At 43.5% G+C, this 22768-nt stretch overlaps 1 protein-coding gene across 5 annotated transcripts in view; it reads right to left on the bottom strand.

The window, feature by feature from the left end:
- SGSM2 (small G protein signaling modulator 2) overlaps positions 1 to 21557 on the bottom strand; it is a 43443-nt gene extending 21886 nt beyond the window's left edge. For all 5 annotated transcript variants that reach the window (XM_042879706.1, XM_042879708.1, XM_042879709.1 and 2 more), the window contains exons 1-6: positions 21474 to 21557; positions 16717 to 16792; positions 4782 to 4944; positions 2862 to 3023; positions 876 to 943; positions 233 to 378 (exon numbers count right to left, since the gene is read on the bottom strand). In XM_042879706.1, coding sequence (XP_042735640.1) covers positions 233 to 378; positions 876 to 943; positions 2862 to 3023; positions 4782 to 4944; positions 16717 to 16792; positions 21474 to 21530 — 672 coding nt within the window. In that variant the 5' untranslated portion in view covers positions 21531 to 21557. The remainder of the gene's footprint in view (positions 1 to 232; positions 379 to 875; positions 944 to 2861; positions 3024 to 4781; positions 4945 to 16716; positions 16793 to 21473) is intronic.
- Positions 21558 to 22768: the final 1211 nt, after the last annotated feature.

The raw sequence follows: 22768 nt of genomic DNA, 5'->3' as shown, positions 1-22768 counted from the left end.
GACAGCTCATTTCTTGTGAATTATCTGGTCAAATAACACACGTTAAAGGCCATGTAATTTAGTCCTGGATCTCAAACTTTTCTTAACAGTATATTTGGGCCCAAATGGACATTGGCCCATTACAGAAGAAAAAAAGAAGGATTGTTTTAAATTCACATATCTTCCTTCTGGGATATTTTTACTGTCAATTTGTGCCTTGTAACTCTGAAACAGCTGCACAGAAAATACCTACTCCTAGTGCTGGACGCTTTGAAGGCGAATCTTGGCGGCCATGGACTCCATGAATCCGATGTCGCTGAACAAGTTCATCTGCTGAAGGGTCTGTCCAGTAGTGATCAGCTGTTTTTAGCTTGGTGTACTCCAGTGCACATGGTCCAACTAAGAAAAGAACCCAGGACAGAAACATGAGTCTGCCTGCAAATCTACTGAATCTTACACTGCCGGCCTAGTACTGAAAGCGGGATTTTCTTCTAAAACAGATGAATTATTAATTATCACTTAATGATCCTACAGGATCAGCCAGCCCACTATATAGATACTATGTATAATAACATATCAGGTCCTGTTATCAACGGCTGCATGAAAATATTCCTTTAGTACACAATACCCTGCCACAGAAGCATTTATAGTTCCAACCTGCTTGCAAGCATTCTGTAAAAAGCCATTTCCATTCTGTCCTCTGATCTAACCAACAATTAACAGTACTGGTTCCACTGGTCTTGAATGCAACAAACACCATCTCCTCTATTGCTCTATTATAGTTAGTCAAACCATGTGCTAGAGGTTAGAATCACCTTTTGTACAGTTATAATATAAAATGGTTTAAGAAGCAATTTATTTTCTTTAGGATAAGAAGTAACTTTGCAAGAACTCACCTAGAAGAGAGGCAAGTATTGGGCCACACACAGGATCTGCTAGTAAAGCTTCTTTTTCATAATATTTACTAGGAATAAAAGATGAGAGTCCAGTTAAAAACACTGGCTGTTACTATACCAATAGTATTACTTAACTGGCTTTAAAACTATCATGTTTCTGCTTATCAGAAAATAAGCCAAATAAAGCAAGATGGATAACAAGAGAGAAGCCGGATATGCTGCTTTCTTTGTTAAACTGACAACAATTTCTTCAGTATTTGGTGCGAGCCCCCTTGGAGTCCAGTGGACACTGCGCGCGGGCAGAAAGCAGAACTACTGAAGTCATCTATAAGATCAACATAATAAAAAATAAAAACTGAGGCAAAATGCTCATTTCAAGAGTGAATTTAAACAATTAAATTACCTATACAAAAGGGAAGCTTTTAGAGTTTAGAGTTCTAAGAGCTTTACCAAGACTGAAAATGGAATCTAGGCTGAGCAGCCATAGTGCTGCACACATACTGAATCAGAACACATTTTCCAAGCTTGATTTTAGTCACAGTTCTAATGCAAAAAAAAAAAATTCCAACAACAGAATTTAGCTGTGATTATCAAACGCACATTCTCACACAATGGGCAGATAAGCAAACCATCTACCTAAACCACCAGAAATGGGACCAAAGGGATCCAAAACCCATCCTTCCCTGAACTAGACAGGTAGAGAAAGAGCAGTTGCTACTTGCTGACGCATGCGTCTCCTCTAAAAGTTGTAATACAGCTTGACTGGCTCACATACTGATCTCCAAAGAATTGCTGCACTAGGTTTGCAAGTATTTAGAAGGCTTTTACTACATGGCATGTCCTAAACTAAGGTGCTAAGGGACATGGTTTAATGATGAAACTTGGTAGGTCATACTGATGGTTGGATTTGGTAATCCTGAAAGTCTTTTCAATCTACATTATTTTCTAACTATTCTTTAAGTGCATTGAATTATATTGCAAGGAAGTTATAAGGAAATTAATTTGGCCTATTTTAGACACTTGCTTTAGTATTAATTTCCTAAACGCAATCAATAACATTGACTGGATCTCCATGGAGCATAAAGGAAGTCTAGAACAATCAGTTCAATTAAAATACCCTCCAAATTTTTATATTTAATAACATTACTGCCATCCCTACTTCTGATCCATATTCTTCCATACATCAGCCACATAATCTCAAGTAAGTCACTTCCTCTCAGTATGAACATTCTGCCTCATCTATTTTTGACACTGAGCTCAAGAGGAAGGAGCTTGCCTTTTGCTAGATGTGTTTACCCAGCACATTGATTTGAGGCTTTAGACACTAATGCGATATAGAGACAAATAACAATTCTCTGCAAGCAATGCTGCCAGTTTTCCACAGAGACCAGGAGATTCACACATTCTTAAAATCTATTGTTTATCTGTGAGGAATGCTCTTGAAACACTGTCAAGAACAATGGACTACTACAAAGAGCAGTTCTTGCAGTGACCAAAAGGATTCCCACCACAGCAGCAAAGCTAACTTTAAAACACATAGCCCAAAAATCCAAACACCCAAATTTCTCAAAATGTCACTATCCTCTGCTGTCTCTCCCGCTAGATGGGGCTCAAACTCCAAGTCATCTTCCTCAAGATCAGAAGAGCTGAAGGACTTTCACATGGAGTGTTGTGACATACATTTGTCATAAAAATGCATAAGAACAAACGTTATGCTTTATTCACTGCAATTGAGGCTCAAAAATCACTTACATTTAAGGACGTGGCCCTAACTCACTAGCACGGATGGAGAAGCCAGTAGGGTGAATATCCACAGTACAAGGAACAACTGTGATCAAATTCTCTTTGTCATATATGGTGAATCATGTGGAAGTAAAAAATAAAAAATAAAAACACCTTGAAAGTATTCAAGTATCAGCAGATGCACCAATACAGAGGATACAAAATACTTTCAACAAATATCCACACTTTTGATTCTTGTTTTACCTGCAGTTATCAACAATATACTGCACAATCCTGTCGAGCACTTTCTCAATCAGTGCTGTCCGAACCCATATATGTCTGATGGCCTGAGGAGTCAGTACAGGCGTTTTGTTTGTGGTTGATCCCTGCCTCTTGAGGGGTTCCTGCATGTTTGGCTGATTTTTCCTGAAAAAAGACATACGATAAAAGTTGCCAAAGTTCACAGTCTCTTCTCACTGGAATCCTTCCAGTGACAAGTCTACACAGAGAGGTGCTGGAAAACACAGCACGTGTCTGACAAATGCAAATCTGTATACTAGCTACGTCAGCACTCACCACCTCTGGTTTCAGGATTTCAGTCATGGATTTTTTGAAAATCACAATTGTAATGAGTGGTTTAGGACACTTCAGTTTTTGGACTAAAATCAGATACCAAGCAATCCCTGAAGATAGCCCCAGGCAGGCCTGTAATAGGTACACTGGGTGAGGAAGTCCACCAGCAAAAATATCTTTTGGTTTTGGTGCTTTAGAAAAATCCCAACATTCAAACTTCCACATGCTATATAGGCTGAAATGAGCAGGCAGCAAATCTATAGCAGACTGCAGCTGTCAAAAAAAATGAAAACATAACAAAATGCCAACTGCAACATAAAGTAAGTTGCATTTGATTAACAGAATTTAGCTTCTTATCAAATAAATCTTCATACTTACTTGGGAAAGCTACATTGAGGATGCTAAAATAAAAAAATAGATTCTTGCCTTTGGATTCTACCATCAAACTCAAGCTAGCCATGATCCCAAAGGGCACAGAGCTGTTTCAGCACGAAATATTCCTACTGAGACCAGAAGCATGGAGTAGGGTTTGAGATTAACAGAGGCAGAGCAGTTCTACAGAGCTCCTGCCACACCACTGTCAGGCAGTCCTTGGACACAGGCCCATCTTTTTATTCTCTGTGAAGCACCACGTGCAGCTACAGCACCAACTGTGCTGGAGCCTTGGCAGGGAGATCCTCTCTCTTACTTCCTACAGAAAGACAGCAAGACAACTCAAAGATAAGCAACATCAAACTGAGAAACCAGAACTAAAGCAAATGAGCATCCAAAGCCAGCTGGTAGCTTGCTTACAGCCATTATTCCCTGGTTCTTCCTATAATATTAGCCAGTGTTTCAGAAAGGCCAGTGCAGAAATGGGGTGCTTAATGCTGTGCTTTAGTGAGTGACAGGATGGCGAGCTGATTAGACAAAGCAGACTCACTTCCCAAGTGCAGATGTAAACAACAGTGCAGGGACTGGCCAACAAGGTGGTCTCTGAGCCATTCCATTCTGTGGAGTTTACTTGCTGCCCAACAAATCCATTTGACTCCAACCAGAAGGGGGTCAGTTGCACACTGCCTCAGGCATGCTGTGAGGATGGTGTTTTGATGCAGGAGCAGGATGGGACTGTTCTCTGGAGATCCCAATGTGCTATGCTTTCTGTCGTTATTGCATAGCTTCAAGTGGTAGAAATACAATTTTGAAGAAAATTCCCAGCAGAATACATTTTTATTTAAGTTGGATATTCCGACATGGTGAATGTTCACTTCTTAACCTTTCAATTACAGGTGTCCAAAATACATTTGCATACTGATAATGCTCCCTTCACTTCTTTGGTGGTCCACCATACCCAGACTGTGAGCACTCTCTCAGTAACTTTTGTTGCTTTGCATGGATTAGACATTTTAATCCTCTGCACTGTAAGAAGCTGAACACTAAAGGCTCACTTCCTAACTTCTGTCCTTCTGCTGTCAGCTTGATGAAACTAAAACATCTGTCTTACTTGACACTCAAGATTCAGAGCTTCTGCAAATTTGGCCAAGAAAAAGCCCTCTGTGTTTACCAAGTGATCTCCGTATCCTCTTCATAAATACTGTGTGAATTTTGCTAGTAAACAGACATCATCCTCACCTGCTCTCCACCTGCTGCTGCAGCTCCTGCACTTTCTTGCATATGTCTCCTGCAACTCCATATGTCTTGCCAACTTTGGTGAACAGTGCAGCTACTTTGTCGGTTCGCAGGAAGCCAGCAGCCCTGCGTTTCAGCATGTGCAGGAGACATGCTTCCACAACACCTGCAAGAAAGGGAAGGAGATAGGTTCACGGGCACTCCTGTCCTTCAGCCTTCTCTTGGTGAGTGCTATCTGCTAACACAAACCGGACAGGCGTAGAGACACAAGAACAGAGAGCTGCAGAAAGAAAGACAAACTAGATCTCAAAATCAGATAATGCAAGTATGTAAATAATCTGCAATCACAAGCACCTTGTAAGCTACTGACAGTGAAAGAATTCCAGACTCTACTGAGGATGAAACCAAATGCAAAAACTCCAATGAAATCCTCATGGCAGAACCAATTCAATTCATTTCAGCCTGCCAAGAAACCTAACCTGGTCTCATTTAAACTGCAGCAGGAAAAATGAAAGAAAATGACATATTAATTAAAAAAAAAAACAAAAACAAAACCAAACAAACAAAAAAACCCAAACACCAACAACGAAAAAAAACCCAACAAAACAACCAAAGAAACAAAAAAAAGAAGCTTCCCATCTACAAGCTTTTGAAACTTCACTGCAGATGAGTTGTCCAGTCAACATCATCCACAAAAGACACGAGGAACAGATCAATTCATTCACAGGGAGGAAAAACCCCAACTAAATGACATCTGCAAGGCATGCACTCTCACTGAAACCCAGAGGCCTGCCAGCCCTTATAGAAGAGCCTGTGTTCCACACCTGAGCAACGCTCTCCTCGCTTCAATGCCAGCAGCCTGTTCTGTAATAAACTGCAGATAGAATGGCCAAGTGAAATTTGTGTTACGAGTAATGAACAGTCCATCTGCTCTGATACACATCACATCTCTTTCAAGATCTGGCAGCTAATTTTGACAGAAAGCAGCCTTTTGTTGCACCTTCAGGTGCTGAGCATTTCCTGAAGACTTACAGTACTTAATGGTCTCCGATCCCATGCTAACCAAAAGCCTGTGTCTGAAAAAGACTGTCCTCTCTGCTGAGCCCCTGAAACCCACCCTGACTCCTAGGCAAGACTCAACAGCACGTGGACACATCTCCTGCATTTAGCTAATCTAGAAGCTGTTGCAGCAGCCAAAGGATCACGGGATGCGTCTGTATGAACTTATTACAATGCTTCCTTAATTTCTAGCACTGCTCTATTTCTTTGCTTTGCAAGACTGAATAACTACCTGCTGAATAAATTAAAAAAAATAAAAATAAGAGAAGCATTTTTGAGGTTTCATAATTTCACATTTTGTACATTAACATTCTGGAAAACAGAAATCTCTAATTGGCTTCCCACTAACATATCTTTATTACAGAAATTAACCTAGTGTGTGTTCTGAAAATATAGCCATTTGCTTTTCAAGTGTAGAAAACAGAACTAGAAAAGAAATGGGAAACATGTTGTGGGATAACAACTATTCTGCTTTCAACTGGGAAGGCAGATATGTCTTTAAGCTAAGCAGTACTGGATAAAATCTGACAAAAGGTAAACTTTCCATGAAAATCCCTAATTTCCCAGTGGAACAGCCAGTAGAATTAAATATTGATGGCTCAGATTGCTCATGTGGCTTTAGATTGTTCATCTCATTTTTTTTTTTTAATAAATCAGGATCCAAGTAACTTGATTTAGCAAAATCAAATCTTCTAACTATGCACCCTGAATTGATTCTCGGTAAAACAGAAATCAACATACTCTCTACTCCTCCATCTTAGCCCTTGCTAAATTTAATTAAACTGAAAATTCTTCAGAACAAATTTCACATATTCCCTCGCTGCATCACCTACATGGGAAAGACTCAACAGAATCTTCAGTTTCATCTGCAAGTACAAGAGATGGGTACTACCTCAGCACTGTCTAATGTGAGACATGTCACATAAATGCTGCTGCTAGGCATGTCAAATCCAGAGGATTGTGATGCACTGTGCTGTGATCAGCTTCAACAGCTGAACAACAGGGACAACTCAAACACAGGAAAACCCCACACACATGCAGCCATCCTCCAGCGAGCGGGGAACCCAGGAGATCTGCAAGCTCATGGCAAGCAGGGCAGCTTGTGTAAATGAAATAGCATGTCTCATGTACTTACTGGTAATGAAGGACTTGTTGGGTTTTTTTCTCTTGTTTTGTTGCTGGACTCTCTCAATAAATAAAAGCATTCAAACATTCACAGTACTCAACTGATACCTTCAGTATCAATGCTTCTGCTATTCAAATCCACACCTCCTTTATCCCCAGGACAAATAGACAAAGTTTCTATTGAACTAGAAAGTACACAAAGGAAATAATGACCTATCTATGCTGCTTCCAAATCACTGCAGTCCAAATAAAACCTCACTGAGTGGTACAAGGTATTTGTACACTTTAATACTATCTATCTGAAGAAATGGGGATTCACCTTCTCCTGTGATCCCTCCATTGGTTATTACCCTCCAGTTTCACTTCAAACTGCACCAACAGTTGGAAGAACAGAATATCCTACATTTTCTAAAAGTGGTTTTTACTTTCGCTATTTCTCTAAGGTCTCACTGCATCAAGCACTGTATAAATGCATACTGGGACACAAATCACATCCCAAAGTAGGGAACACCAATAACTTCTCCATAATTAGGGCACTACCACAGCTGGCCCCAAACTACTGTGCAATAACTGTCCTGGCACCACTTACTGCTGCTTGCAGGAGGGCTGAGGCTGATCCCAAAGGAGCACTAGTCCAAGAGAAGCAACAACCAAATACTCAGAGAAGGCCACTGCCTCAGAACTACCTTGCTTTTTCACCCATATCATGTGCAAAAGCCAAAGAGAGCACCATTCCATGAAAGAAGGGCCAGGAGACACAGGCACATCCCTGCCTGACCTCTCAGTAGTCAGCTCAAATTGGCAAACATCTGCTGCAATCAAAGGACATCTGTAGGTGGCAGAGGCAATGCCTGTTTGCCTGCAGTCTTACAAGTGGGAGCCCAGAGTTGATGACATCTCTGCAAGCACGGCTGTTCCTACTTAGAGGAAGAGGGAGCATCTGTGCATTTGAAAGAGAAGCAGGAGCGGGGGCGAGCACCATTTGGTTGCACACAGGGTTGTGCAAGGCCAGGCAGAGTGGGATGGGAACAACAGTGATGATACCAGGGGATGCTCTTCACAGCACAGCCCAAGATCCTGTCTTACAATCACCACAAAGAATCCTAACTCAGCTGCTGTTTTGCTCAGCCTTTCAATTAGAAATAAAGAAAATGAAAAAAAGGCAGCTTTCCAGATGCTTAAAGCAATGCAGTAATAACTGATACCAGATCTTAAATGAAGCAACCTGCCTTTAAAAATAACTGCAAACAAGTGCACTGCTGTTGCTTAGGAAACAGGCTCTCTTCCCACCTTCACTGTATTTTTTTTTTGTTGTTATTTCTTTAGAACAATAAAATATTGATGAAGCAAATTTAGTGAAAAGCATAGCAGGCACAGCTTTAATTACTAATAAATGTTGCAGCTGCCATGGAGGGCAATTTCCACAGTGACTGCCCCTGAAGCTCCAGTATTTAATTATTCCACTGTGACATTTCTCATCACAAGGACTTGGCATAGCATCAGAACCCAACTGACTGTAATACACGCAGAGCAGTTATCTGCAAGGGCAGACATGCTGGAGTTAGCTCCTGGATTGCCTCACGCTATGTGTACCACCGGATGAGATTAATGCACCACATCCAGTTTTATGTGCAAAGCACCCTGAGGTCCAGGTTTAGGTTTCAGTCCCAGCCACAACGTGTCTCACCTGCACATCACCTCCTTCCACCACCAGATTGAAGCCAGCAGTACTTGCTTTCTACAGCTTTTCACTTAGGGCTCCTTTATACAAGAGCATTACTCCACAACTGCCAATTGACTTGAAATTCACACCTGACTTAATCTGAATAAGTTTCAGACACACAGTGGCTTATATCCAGCTAAACTGAGAAGCATTCAAGGAAGGGAGTACATCTTTCAACAGATGCGTTCCTATTCCAACACATGGGACAGGACAGATGTCACCTCCTCAGAGCAGCCCTCTGACACAGCAAGCTGCACAAGAGCTTCACAGCACATTAGGTAAAGAGGTCAGCAGCCTGGAAGATGCATGCAGGCCTTTTTGCTTACTGCATGCCCAGAGGCAGGCACTCATCTCATGGCACCTCCTCAGCATCACGCACAGCCACACTCTCCTGCACACACACACACAACCAAGCTCAGACAGAAAGGAATCTTCAGCAGAAACTGATGAACATGCAAAAAATCATTTCAAGCTTCAGAATCTTTTTAAAGACAACAGTGACACTCAGATGTCTCTGCAGAGGGAAATACGAACTATTTGAGGAGCCACTTCTGCCTGAAAGCAAACTGCAGTCTGGAAACTAAAAAGAGATTATCTCATCCTAGAAGTAAGGTGCGTATTTTTATCTGCAGGAATGCTGAACAAACATCCACAGAAAAGGGGGATTCTCCATATCTTTCAGTTTTGAAATCCAGGTCAGATATCTTTTTTGGAAGAGAAGGCCTTGGTCTACACCAGTTACTGATGAACATGATGAACTCTTCAGCCAACATTATTTGCACAAAGTAATTGCAGCCTTGCCAACAGATCCACAGATGTGCCCAGATTCTGCAGCAGACATCACACAACTACCTCAATTACATCCCTTAAGCTCCACTTAGTGCAGCCTGTACACACATACGTTTGCCTTTATTTATGTTCACATGCACACAGGTAAAAACTATGCTATGCTCAGAAAGCCTGTGCTCCCTACTGGCACCACAGCTACAATACATGCACAAAAAAGAGAAACACAGACCCCATTATGGGCGCACTGGAGGAGCAGCACTGCTTGGAAGAAAATCTACACAGCTCAGATAATTCTCTTACATCATTCAGTGACAGCAGCCATCTAGAAGTTCATCAACTCCAGCCAATTATAAGGAACATCCCCTGCAGTATCCACCACTGAATTTAATTAAGTGCAGATATATTACTGATTTACAGAAAAAATAATCCGTCTCCAACAAGTTTTAAAGAATGTCACCTTTTTATGATTTCAACAAGGATGCCTTGCAGTGTCAGATGAACAGCTTCCTTTTTTTCCCCCTTTATTAAGATCTTGACAAGAATTAACAGACTATGAAATAAAAGAGCTCCAGTGATGAGTTTGGAAGTGTGGCAAGCAGAGAAAAGAAGGCCTGTGGAAGGATTATTTACAGGATTTATTTAAGTGAGACTTTCCTTAGTTAAATACCTTGTTTTCATGGAAACTGTGCACAGGCAATAGGATTTACGAGGCTTGAAGAAAATAAGAACAAGTAAGAGGAGGAGGATGACAAAGAAGCAGTAAGATGCTCTTGCTGCACCCACGTAACCACAGATCTGCCCAGTTTGAAACGAAACTTATCACCAAGTTACAGCATGCCATGTCATCGAGAAGCACTCTGTACCTGCACTCTTCCCAGGAAGTAAATGACTGTAGAGGATGTATCCCAATACGCTCCTCTGTCTAAAGAGTGCTGCTTTGGGCATTTTATACAAGAGAGAAAAACAGAATATCAAGAGTGTGCTTAGGTCTCAACCCCCATTTAACATCCTATCTTCAAACACCAAGGATCACAGACTGTCCAGACTTCACAGGACAAATCCACTCAGGCTCGTGGGGCAGCAGACAAAGATAACAAAGAAAGAGCCATGCTACAGCCAAACTCCAACTCCCTCCTCCCTCACCTGATCTTCAATACATCAGTCATCAAAACCCAAGTCTGCAGCAATCACTGCAACTGAGATTGAAAGATTCCCTTAGACACCAGAAAAAAAAAAAAAAAAAGCACCAAAAGCAAGTGGGCCATTTGAAAGTAACATTTTCCTCAGCCATCTGCTGCTGTGATTTAAACATCATAGTATGGGTTATGAATGATGTAAGAATACCTGCAATTGTTTCCTTTGAGGGTTGCAATAATTTTGAAGGTTAAGCACATAAACCTCTGGAATTAAAGAGCTCACAGGTTACCTAGTAACCTGCCCTGGCTGCTGGTGATGTTTCTTCAATACTGGTAATTATTTCATTTCCTCCCTGGAAGCACAGCAAAAGCAGCAGCTAGCTGGAACTCAGCACCTAAGGCGGTGCATTTTAACAGTTAAGTTGACATAGACACCCACTACCTGCATTTTGCTCTACCACACAAACAGAACATAGACATCACTTTCACAGTAAGTCCCTGCAGAAGGTGGCGTGGGAATAAAAAGGTATCTAAACGGACAGTCCTCAGTTCTAAAGACAGGCCTGGCTGGGACACATCAGGGATGGAAGTCAGTGGGCACATCTCTTTAAAATCTTTACCACTAAGCTTCAAGGACCCTTCAGAAAATGGAAGTGTTTCCATTAAACACTGTTATGGTGAATCAAAATAACTGAGGTTCCTCTAAATAACTGGATGCACTCTAATTTGATAGCCCAGAGCTAACATAACGCATTTAGCAGAGTGCTCTAAAAAGCATGAGAAATTGTATTTCACTTCTAAAAGCACGTGCAGTTCAAAATCTGATTTCACAGCAAAGCTAATATTCACTCTTCTATTTCTCCTCCTTCTAACACTCTGCTCATTACTTAAAAGTGGTCAACTTTGGGGCACAATCAAAAAGCTTTTAAATTTGTGTGAAAAAATATTTGCCTCCCCTCAATTACGATAGTCTCTCTTAGGGCTAATGTGTTTCTGAAATGATGTGGAATCTCTGTAAACTACTTTCAAGGTATTACTCATCACTTAAAATGTTCCATTTGTTTCCAAATAGGGATAGGAACACAGACTCAATTTTTATTACTATTTATTATTATTATTATTATTATTATTATTATTATTACAACAGACCTGCATTTACATAAATGATTAACTGCGTTTTAAAAGTGTTCATGCCAAAATAATTAAAACAATAAAACATCTGTTTGGACAATGGTTATTTACACCTGTTTCTATGTAAAATACACTTCTGCAAACTAAGAAAAAAAAGGAGTGACAATAGATTTCTTACTTTTCTGTGCTATTCAGAAGCTTCTAGGTACTTTCCTACAAAAGCAGGTGTAAGCAAGAGCATCTGCTCCCAATAGGGCTAATTTCCAGAACAACTACAAATGTGTGACTCCAGCTGAACTGCCTGGGAACAGCTTGCTGTGCATCTTAAAAACAAACAAGAGTTTCACACATTGCCACCTTCCAAGATTTTACTACATGTCTCTGGATATTTGATACTCTTCCGATAGCTTTACCATCTTGAAGTGTCACTGGATAAAAATCTCAGGATATGAAATCTATTTCTATTCCTCAGTTGATTTTATTTTCCTGTCATGAACTGTAATCCAGTCTTGTAATTTAGAGCCATGAAGGAAAATATTTCTGACTCGTGATTTTTCATTGCTTGGGGCTGGCAGTCATGGCTTTTGGTGACTCTGACTACTGCTCAGATTTCAAGTCTTGAATGAGAAAAAACAGAACACAAGCTCCAACATCACAATAGTCATTAGTTCCTAATTACATATTCTCTTTCAAACACAATTAGCTTTGTGCAAAATGGGATAACAAGTCATCATAAAACTAATGAAGAAAACAATCCCACAACTAACCTCATTTTTGCTGTTATCCCTTTCATACGACAGCAGCCTGGATTCCTAACTAGCACCACCAGGCACTCCTGCACTCCGACATTACTTGTCCCTGAAGCTCCCCAGATACGTGGCCTCGAGTCACCAGCCACACTCATGCTCAAATGCTTCCTGGTCTTCCACTGACAGTTTTGACAAGCAGAAAATTCACTGCTAACTTCACTGAGGAAAATATTGTCTGGGAAAAGTTTGTTTCCAGCTGGAATATTTATCAATTTACCTTTAAAAGCAAGGCACATCTGCTACATTTAATTACTATTATTACAGAAGCAATATAATTTCTGGCTACATACCCCATTCATAAGGCACCAAATGTGCACCATGTTCACGGAGTGCTTTAAGTTCCTTTTCCAGTAGAAGGCTCCCCACACACATCATTTTCTTTTCCTCCTTCAGCGAATAACACATACGAATGTAGCACAGTGTTTGAGCAACCAGGGAAGTTATTACAGCTCTGCAAATGCAGTATGCAAGCAAAACATGAAGTGCATTAAACAAACACAATGATAATGGAGCAGAGAACAGGGAAATAAATCTCCCCTTAATGACTAGCCGAGTAGGTGATGTAGCTGCAATGCTGCTGGCTGTCACCCCCACCTCACTGCTCAGGCAGACCTGGCATTTCCCTAGAGCAGCCACACCATATCTGGACTGGACACGGCATAAGAGACCTCATGGAAGAAACCAGTCCTGAGAGATCCAGACATGAGCTACACACCCTTGACAACTGCAAGAACAACATTCAGGTGAGCCTGTCTTTGGATTTGGTCACAATCAAGGCATTATGCTTGCTGTGTTAAGTTGATTTAAACAGACTTTAATTTCTTTGCTTACAGCATCGCATTACTGTCAGACCCAAAGATGGGCAACCACACACAACGAGACTTGAAGCTTCATGCAGCTGATGGACAAGCATAGGAAATGCAACGTGCTGAACCAGAAAGCCCTGCTTGCTGATTGCTGGTAAAAACACATCAGATAACTACAGAGATATTCACAAGAAAAACTTCCTTTTTCTTCCCTTTTTCCTCAGAAGCATAAAAGCTGGGAAGGACAGGTATTTCTGGTGATAACACCACCACCCCCAGAACCTGCAGGGGAGCTCGGTGGTAGGCAGGATGCAGGAGGACAGCACTCAAGGAACACACAAGGCACGGTCCGTTTGTAACATGATGTCAGCCACTGTTACTAAGGCAACGGCACAAGATAACCTGGGCTGAAAACATCCACATCCTAACAGAAATGCCTGTCCACTAAAGATGTAAAAATTTAAACACAGCCTGCATCATTTCATTATACTTTTCATTATACTCCTGATTAACACCGCATGGGTGAAATCCACCCTAGAGCAACCCACTGTCCTTGTTAACAAATAGAGTAAACTGGGGAAATGGGGAGATGGAAAGTGCAAGTACTGCTTTGTTCTCTCACACAGGGCAGTCGCTGACAGCTTCAGCAAAATACGAATGCACAGCAACAGGCAAGAACTTCCACAGCAACTTTCTCCAAAGGGAGCAGGCTCCTTCCTGCAAAGAACCCATTCACATTCTCCTGGTTCCAAAGTTTGGTTAAGTCTCATGCATAGGCTTATGCACAATTTCTAACCAAGTATTTCAGCCCCAGATCACTAAGAAGAAACAGGCTTGACAACACTTGGACATAACAGCACTTCATTATTCCATCCATAAGCAGGCTCCACTTGGTTCTAGCACCTGCAAAGCCCATTTCAATATGCACTTATCCACAGAACCACTACCTAAAATCCTGACGCTGTGTTCATTTTCCCCTTCTGATAGGTATTGGGAATTCTGCTTGAGCAAGGCTCTCAAAACCTGTCTGCGTAAATCTCCACCTATGCTGTAAATCACATATGGCTGTTGGTTACTCAGCAGCTCAGTTGGTTTCCCCTTGCCAAAATACAAGTGGTTGCTGTAACAGAGGAATATCTCAAGTAGCTGAGCAATAAACTACCCACTTAGCTCACTCTGCCAGTGACACAGGCTGAGCCCCAGCCTCCAAATGTATTAAAGAAGATCTGGAAATTAAAATCTGTGCAAGGTCATCTGTTCCCCAGCTGACCTTGTCAGATTAAGGCATATCTGCTACAGAAGGACTAAAACCCCCATGTATTGTAACAAACACACATTTAAGATCATGGGAAAAGCAGCAGATACTACTTAAGACCGAGCAGTACCTTAGCCATTTAGCATCTAAGAGAGCTAGGAAATTTTTACTTTTTAGTGCAAGCAGGCATCAAAAATCAACTAGCATGTATTTAACAGACTCTTGCTAAGCTCAGCCTTGCAGAGAGTAAAATGATTCACAAGAACTCTATATTTATGAGGAAGACTCACTGAAAATGACTCATATACTGAGCCAATCTAAATTTAAACAGAAGGAAAAAACTTGAAAGCACACGAAACAGAAATTGGAGAGGACAGAGAACTGCACGCACAAGAGAACCCCAGCCAGGAGCAGTTAATCTGCTGCCAAATTGGCTGGAAACAGCTTCTTCATTCAATTAGTTGATGTGATAGTGGAAGTTTCAGCTTCACCTAGATCTGTTTTAGAGATAATTAAGTCCTGCGTTCGAAGGAGCGACCTCTATGCAGCTTAGAATATCTCCTTAGGATAGGTAAGATTGCTGAGTAGTAATAAGACACAGATTGTTATCAGTTCTTCAGACCCTGCCAAATTCTCAGCACAAACCCAAACAAAGTCACAGGAGGAGGAAGAGATACTTATTAAGATGATTTTACAGTATTCCTAATGAACAGATCCAAGCAGAAACAGCTGCTGCCCCACTGGCCCTAACATCAACAACGCAGCCCAAAGGCAGAGGACTGACACTCACTCAGAACAATCCAGATTCAGCAGGCAGTCTGCAGCAAGGACACAATGAAAATTTCTTCACTCGCTCCAATCTCAGACCATTTTCCTGATTTACTCTTTCCTCTGTGTAAGAACACAGCAGAGTAAAGGGGAATACTGAACATAATGACAACATAAATGCAGAACTCAGTGCAGGCTACTATTCTCAGAATTTTGTGAACACGTGCTAATACTTGTTTCTCTAAACAGCCTTACACTTATCACACTTATCTTCAAAAGCAAATTCAATGCTTCTTAACCTCTCTGCTTAGATGACGGCTATTCTCCAGTCATTCTCAAGCACTGCTCTGAATGAAATCTTCAATTTGAAGCATGACAAGAAAGCAGCCAGGAGTTCACAGACCAACACGCCTTTACAATTGTATGCAGCTTTAATTCTCACTCATACCTTGCTGTGATATTTTCCACACACCGAGGTCTGACAAATAGTGCTAAATTCTTACTGGCCCCAGCAAATGATGGCTGGATCACAGAATCAATATTTAAAAGCTCCTTTTCAAGCACATGAACGAAGAGGCTGTGCCTCCATAGGAGCATTTGGTACAAACTCTCACGGGCTGCCCCCTACTGAGGCTCCTGCAAACGGACCGTTCTTCATCCACCAGTGCTCACAGGGTCTGCTTCACTCTGCATCATGACACACATTCACATCAGCCTACAAAGGCCAGGCAAACAACAGTCAAACTCCATAATTTATTCAGACTTTGATCTTGAGAGTTCTGAAACATCAGCTGGCTTTGATGCACTCTGTGGTATTACCTCCAAAGGAGTTTTATTTTCTTGTTAACTCTTGGTAACACAAGTTCCAAAATACAGCTTTTTCAATGACTTTTTGGGCTGAATTTTGTCAGCTTCATTCGGAATGAGACATTTTATTCTACAAATACATTGATAGAGTTTACAGAACAAACTGCTTTAACCTGGAAGATAGCTGCCAGAATTTAACCTATGACTGGAAACTTCAACTTTTGCCAGTTATTCTCCGGGTTGCAGCTTAACAGTCACTTATCTCTTAATATATACTTTTAAACTATTAATGCTTCCTAGAAAATCACCTTGTTTTGGCTTGGTATTTGTTTTGGATAATGCTATTTAAATAACTTGCTTTATTATCCATAATGTACCAATGGATGTAACAAATACAAACAAATGGCAGCATAAGCCAGCATTCCATGTTTTTCTGATACTGAAATCCCAGTATTTTCCTCTCACAGCAGAATAAACAAATCCCTACAAAGTAAGAGTATGCAGCATTAATTTTTTTGTGAGCCATTTACCACATAAGGCGATGATATGACTGCTGTCTTCATGTACGAATTTCCTGGTGACTGCTTCTTCCATGATCTGCTTCACCTACAAGAAAGAAGTAAAAAGAAGTGATTTTAAAATCCCAACACAAACAAGGACAGCACTTGGGAGTTTCAGCTCTTTTCAACCTTTGCTTGGCATTTCCCCATCGCTAGAAGATGAATCACTCATGAAAGTTACTCTCTGCTTAGAGGAAATGGTAAAAGGATGCAAGAAGGGAAAGGAAGAACAAAATGAAACACCTTTTTATAGGATGGGGTAAACCACAGGGAGAACACAGCTGAGTCTATCTGCAGCAGGCCTCTCTAAAAGGCTGAATTATTTCAGAGCACTCAGAGAGCCCTCTGGAGAACTTCTTCAGCAGAAGTCAGCTAGTCAGCTAGCAAGCTTTCTACACAGTGCATCCCTGGCCTTTCTGCATACGTTACTTCTGCTCACTAAATCAAGATCATGTATTCCTGCATGTTTTTTTCCCCCCACATGGAGTATTTTGCTCTTTTTTAAACACAAGGAACCCCTGAGCTGCAAAGACATGCATCCTAAGCAAGCCCTGGAGTCCATCAAATAGTGAATTATCTAGCAGGTAACCACCTGTCCCCACGGGCAACTCCATCAACAGACTCAGCATACTGCCTGTGTATCAGCTCAGTTTGACTGAGTGCTAGTGCAAGTGGCACAGCAATGGGCACCACCAGCCTGCCGCAGGGCTGCATTTCCATGCCTAGGAGACCTCAACTCCTGCTTCTCAGCAGGTCTGCACTGAGCACTCATTAAGCAGCACCTGGTACCTGAGATAACCAGTTTAAAGCTAGCTGGGTTACCGCTCCTTTGTAGTGCTGATAGGTCCAAAGGTTGCAATTCTTCCTTCTTAGTGCCTGAGCCCAGAGGAGCTGCAGATGCATTGCTTGGGCAGCATCTGGGCTGTGTATTTGAGGTGGCAGCTGCCTACAAAGGCGCTCTCTTCAGTTTGGAGTAATTATTCCTCCAGTGAGACCATTTGTGGAGCCATCACATGCACCTTCTTCCAACTGACAGCCTGAGGCCCATACCCACTTCCACACCCCCTGACCCTACGAGCAGCTGCACAAAGCCCCAGCCCCGTTGCTCGCTGTATGGACGTTTCAACACGTGACATCCTCTTTAGAGCCCAAACATATTTAAGCTACTAAGTGAATGGCTCAATTTGCTGCAGGGGAAAAGTACCCAAGAGCCACTAGCATTAAGGTGGCTAGAAGAGGGAGCACCAGAGCGCAGCTCCAGGATAAGTCACGCACATGTGACTGAAGTTTATAGACTTGAATTTAGGCACCATTAATTCCTTAAGACTGCAGCTAAGATTTCAGTCCCAGCTCCCCAAAGAACAGTAACTGGAATCCTGACTCTGACTACAGGGAGGAAGATGAGTAATTTAATAGGAGTTAGAGCTTAGGAGCTTCAAGGCAGTTCCTGCTGTCACACACTTCCCAGGCATTCCCTGCACATTAGTGTTTATTAGCTCGGTAGCTGATGTAGACTCCACTGTGTGGACTCAGGAAGAAAGAAAAACAAAAAACTGCAGCCACAATTAGAAAGAACAAGGTTATGAATGCAATAAATCAACACTACATTTGTGCAGCAGCGCCATGTGGTCAGCCCATTGTTGGGTCTTAAATCTAAGACCCCCAACAAAGCAGTACAGACCTACTGAACAATTAACGTCTGTTCCCAGCTGCCACCAAATACAGAGCAAAGCTTTGCAAATTTTCAGGAGAATTACTGCATGTTATTAAAACACATTTTCAGGGCACTGTCAGAAGATTCAAAAGCTGGAATGAGCTGTTCTTCAGTTGTACGTCATTGCTCAATGCCACACAATTCAGGGATGCCCTAGGCAAGGAGTTCAGTCAAACTCTGATCAAGTGGAACACAAGCTCTTTGCCTTCCCCTTCAATTCTGCATCATTCTCTTTGTAGGGAATTACGCTGTTGCGGCTCTGAAGTCTCTTCTGGGAAGACACTTGTCAGTGAAGCTTTCTGAGCCCATAAAGGCATCCACCTTATCAAGTGCAACCTATTCTCATTAAAATAAACACAAGCATCCCCTCCTCCCTTCACTCATCCACCTGCACAGGTGAGAAATCTGTTAGAACTTCTGGTCTGTTGTGTGCTGGATTTGCTGCAAGAGAGGAGGCAGCAGCATGAACAGAACAGCACCTGGAGAGAAAACCTCTCAGGTGGCTCCAAGGGAAAGAGGTTCGCCCCAGATGCCACAGTCTCCTTCCATCCCATGCCTCCTCTGTAAGGTCAGCACACTGCATACCCAAACAGTCAGCCTTATACTCTTGCCAGGTTGTGCAATCACAAAGAAGCTGATGCACTTACTGCTTTTATTTCAATCCCTCCATTCATGAACCATAAGTGGCAACAAATCCAGAGAACTGCAGAAAGCTTTATTTTAGCAGACCGCAGTGACAGTCTCCAAAGACATTCTGTTCACGTGCACCGTTTACCAAGTTTACCAACCTTAAGAATGGAAAAGACATCCAAGCAAAAATCCTTGCACCTGAGGAGCAAAGAATATCCTGATGGTAGCTCTGCCCACACACTAAGGCAGACAAGCTCCTTCAACAGACGTTGCACATTATAACGGGTTACTCTGACTTTTGGCCACTGCTTTCAGAGGCAAACACCAAACTTAGGTCACAACATACAACTTATTAAGCTGAGAAATGTTTGGTTTTATTTCAGTTGTTGTTATATCATTATAATTTTGTTGATTTTCACTTTTTTGCACCGCGCATCATGATGGGATGCTGGAGATGCACCACAGGTATAATAGAGTGTCAGAGGCAAAGAACAGTGCTCACAAAGCACTGCAATAACCAGGAACACAGTTCACACCCAGTGCATTTTTTCCTCAAGGAAGAAAACCTCATCTCCTACATCCTTACATCCTTGCCTTCTTCAGCTTCTGCAACTACCACTCGTTTATTGATTGCTTCTGCTGCACTGATGTTTGTTACTCTGTAAGAACTGGATGGTGTAAATGAAAGCAGTTAAACAATCTCTGTTCAGAATTCATTGCATTTTAGTTGTAAGATGAGCAACTGCATTTCTGAAGTGCTCTGAACTTTTTTTTTTTTTTTTTATGGTAAAACTGCTAAGGTTATTGTTATTCTGTTTGTTTCACAGCTAGAAAGAGTATTTACATCCATAAAAGGCAAAAAGCTCGCATTTGAAAAGGTAGAAGGAAATGGCTAGAGAAATCTTGTTTTATGAGCCTGCTCATCACAACAGATTATCCTGCAGAGAGAGATGTTTGAAATGTGAACTTATAAGCAGCCTCAGCACAAATCCCAGTAGATTTTCAAAACACATTACATGTCCTCCTTTCTATCAGAGTCAACAAAATACATTCTTTACCAGTGGGGAATGAAAAGTCCATTTGAGAAAAGCAAAAAGCATCAAGTTTTCCCAAAGGAACAATATAACAGTTTTTGCTGTGGGGAAAGAGAATAAAAAACACACACAAAAAGACACTTTGCACCAAGGGACTTCAGAGGCTCCCCTTTTGTATTTTGCAAACTCACCGAATCTTAATAGGATCAGGGTAAACACTATACAGAAAAAAAAATAACATTTTACTTGAACTCCATTAGATACTGAGCTAACATGAAAATAATGCAACAGGATGAGCAGCCCGGCTTCAGAGAACTAAAAATTGGAATGGCAGCTTTGAGAACATACACGGGGCAGTTCAACTTTCAAATAAAACAGAAGTAAGGCAGGCAAAAAACAGCTGTGGGAAAAACCAGACAGAAAAAACAGGAGGTTGAAAACCTCTCCATAACTCTGCCGGCTGGGGTGGCAGAGCTTTGTGTTCAATTCCTGCCTGCGTTAACAGACCGCGTGAAAAGAGTCTCCCTCTCGGCACCTCCCGATACCATTTCACACACAGCTCTGCTCGAGCCGGCCGAGATCACGAAAATCCCTTTCACACATCAGGACAATGCTGCGGTGAGAAAACACATCTCAGGCTACATAAGCATCAACCCGTGAGAGAAGCGCACTCAATCCCACGCCAAAACCCGTTCTGCTGCGTCCCAGAGGCCACAGCTTAAGGCGCAGTTCGTCACGAAGCAGCACACCTGTGGCTGCACCGCCCCGCCACGGCCCATCTCCCCAGCTGTCAGCAGGTGGGAGAAGCCGTTAGAAAAACTTCGTCCTGCTGTGAGGGACAAGCATTACATTCTCGCCTCGTTCTTATGTAAGAACAGCCGCACGCAGCTGTGACTGCCGGAACGCCACACGGATGCCCGGCGCAGCCCGGCTGTTACCACCGCAGCTACCAGCGCTGCTCGGGGACGGCGGACCGAGGGACGGAGCTCAGCTCGGCCGGACCGCCCGGAGCGCCCACGGCAGCGCCGTGCCTCCGCTTCTCTCCGGAGCGCCGATGCATCGCCGCGGGGCGCGTCTGCTCCGCCCGCGAACGGCACCGGGAGCGTCAAACAGCGGAACAAATCCCGCACTTCAGCCGATCCCTCCCGAAGGGAAGTCAGATTTCAACCCAATCCGCCCAAAGCTTCGTTCTATTTACTCTGGGCGGACTATCGGCCCCGCTGCCGAACACGTTAAACGCGCGGAGCGCTCCGGCTGCCGTTACCAGACCGAAGCCGCCCCACGAGGAACCGTCGCGACGCGGCCCCGCGCGGCAGCGGGTCCTGCGTGGAGGCTCAGCCCGCCCTCACCTCCTTCTTCACGTTCCACAGCAGCTTCTCCTTCGCGGCGTCCGCCGAGCAGCTCATGGCGGAGCGGGGAGCGGGGCCGCCCGCCGCACCGAGCCCCGCGCTCAGAGCCGTCCTCCGGCTCCGCTGTGGGAGCGCCCGCGGGGCGAAGGCGCAGCACCGCCCGGCCCGACGCGGAGGGGCCGCCGCGCAGAGCGCGGCTCCGCGGCCATCTTCCGCGGCTCCCGCTGACGTCAGGCGGCTCGGCACGCCCGCGGGCGGCGACGCCGGGAGTCGGGGCGGAACCGCACCTGCCTGCCGCCGCCGCCGGGGAGACCGCTCCGCTTCGCGGCGGCTGCGCCGACAGACGGGCGGGCCGAGCCGGGGCCGCCGCGCGCAGCGCTGAGGGAGGGCTGAGGGCCGCGCCGCTCCTTCAGCAGCCCGCCGTGACACCGCCCTGGCGGCGGTCAACCGCGCCCGGCAGCGGGGAGCTCCGGGATCGCGGCCGTGCGGTACTCGTGGAAGCCTGCGGCAGCGCACCGGGAGAAAGGAAGGGGCCGGAGCACCAGGTTAGTTACACGCGTTTAAACTGCCTTTTGCTAGGGCTCATTTCGTTATACTCCTCTGTTGTCTGTAAAGGAGCAAACGGCACGCTCAGTCTGCACGTTTTCAGGTAATGTCATGTTTACTCTTGGCAAAAGGACAGAACTTTGCAAAACCATACGGAAATGTCGGGTTTTTTGGCAATTACTTCCTCAGTCCACCCCCACAGCCCAGACACCACTACAGAAGTGGCGAATCAAGGGAAGCAAGGACCGTCAGTGCAGCAACCACGAATCTTGGCTCACGAGGTAAGAAAGCCCAACAGGACAGACGGCAGGTGCCATCTGCCCAAAGCTATCTGCTCCTCAGCTGCAGCCTGGACAGGTTCGGGACTTCCATTACAAGAGCTGGGTTACTTCTGTGGCAGCAGAAGTTGCACGTGGCCTTAAATGTCCACAGATCAGTATGCTCTGTGATTCTTTTCAGGAAGTTATTGTCATGAACACAAAACTCAACATTGCTACAAGTGAAGGAAAATCCCAGAGAAAGAAGCAGCTGCCTGCTGCACACTCTCAGCATGCTGATGCCTCCTACAAAACAGGAGCCTGCAGGGCTTATGTGAAAAGCAGGGACACATCTGTACAGCAGGCAGACAGACAGACCCTGAGCCACTATTTCTGCATCTTGGGAACCCCGTATGGCAGAAAATTCTGATGCTGGAGAAAAACTCAAGGGCAATCTAAAATACAGTGCTTTATTAAAAACCTGCATTCCGT

The sequence above is a fragment of the Lagopus leucura genome, unplaced genomic scaffold (assembly GCF_019238085.1).
Source record: "Lagopus leucura isolate 7727_CA_CO unplaced genomic scaffold, USGS_WTPT01 Super-Scaffold_100024, whole genome shotgun sequence".
In the NCBI taxonomy this organism is placed as follows: Eukaryota; Metazoa; Chordata; class Aves; order Galliformes; family Phasianidae; genus Lagopus; species Lagopus leucura.
This window is presented reverse-complemented; position numbering and strand designations above follow the sequence as displayed.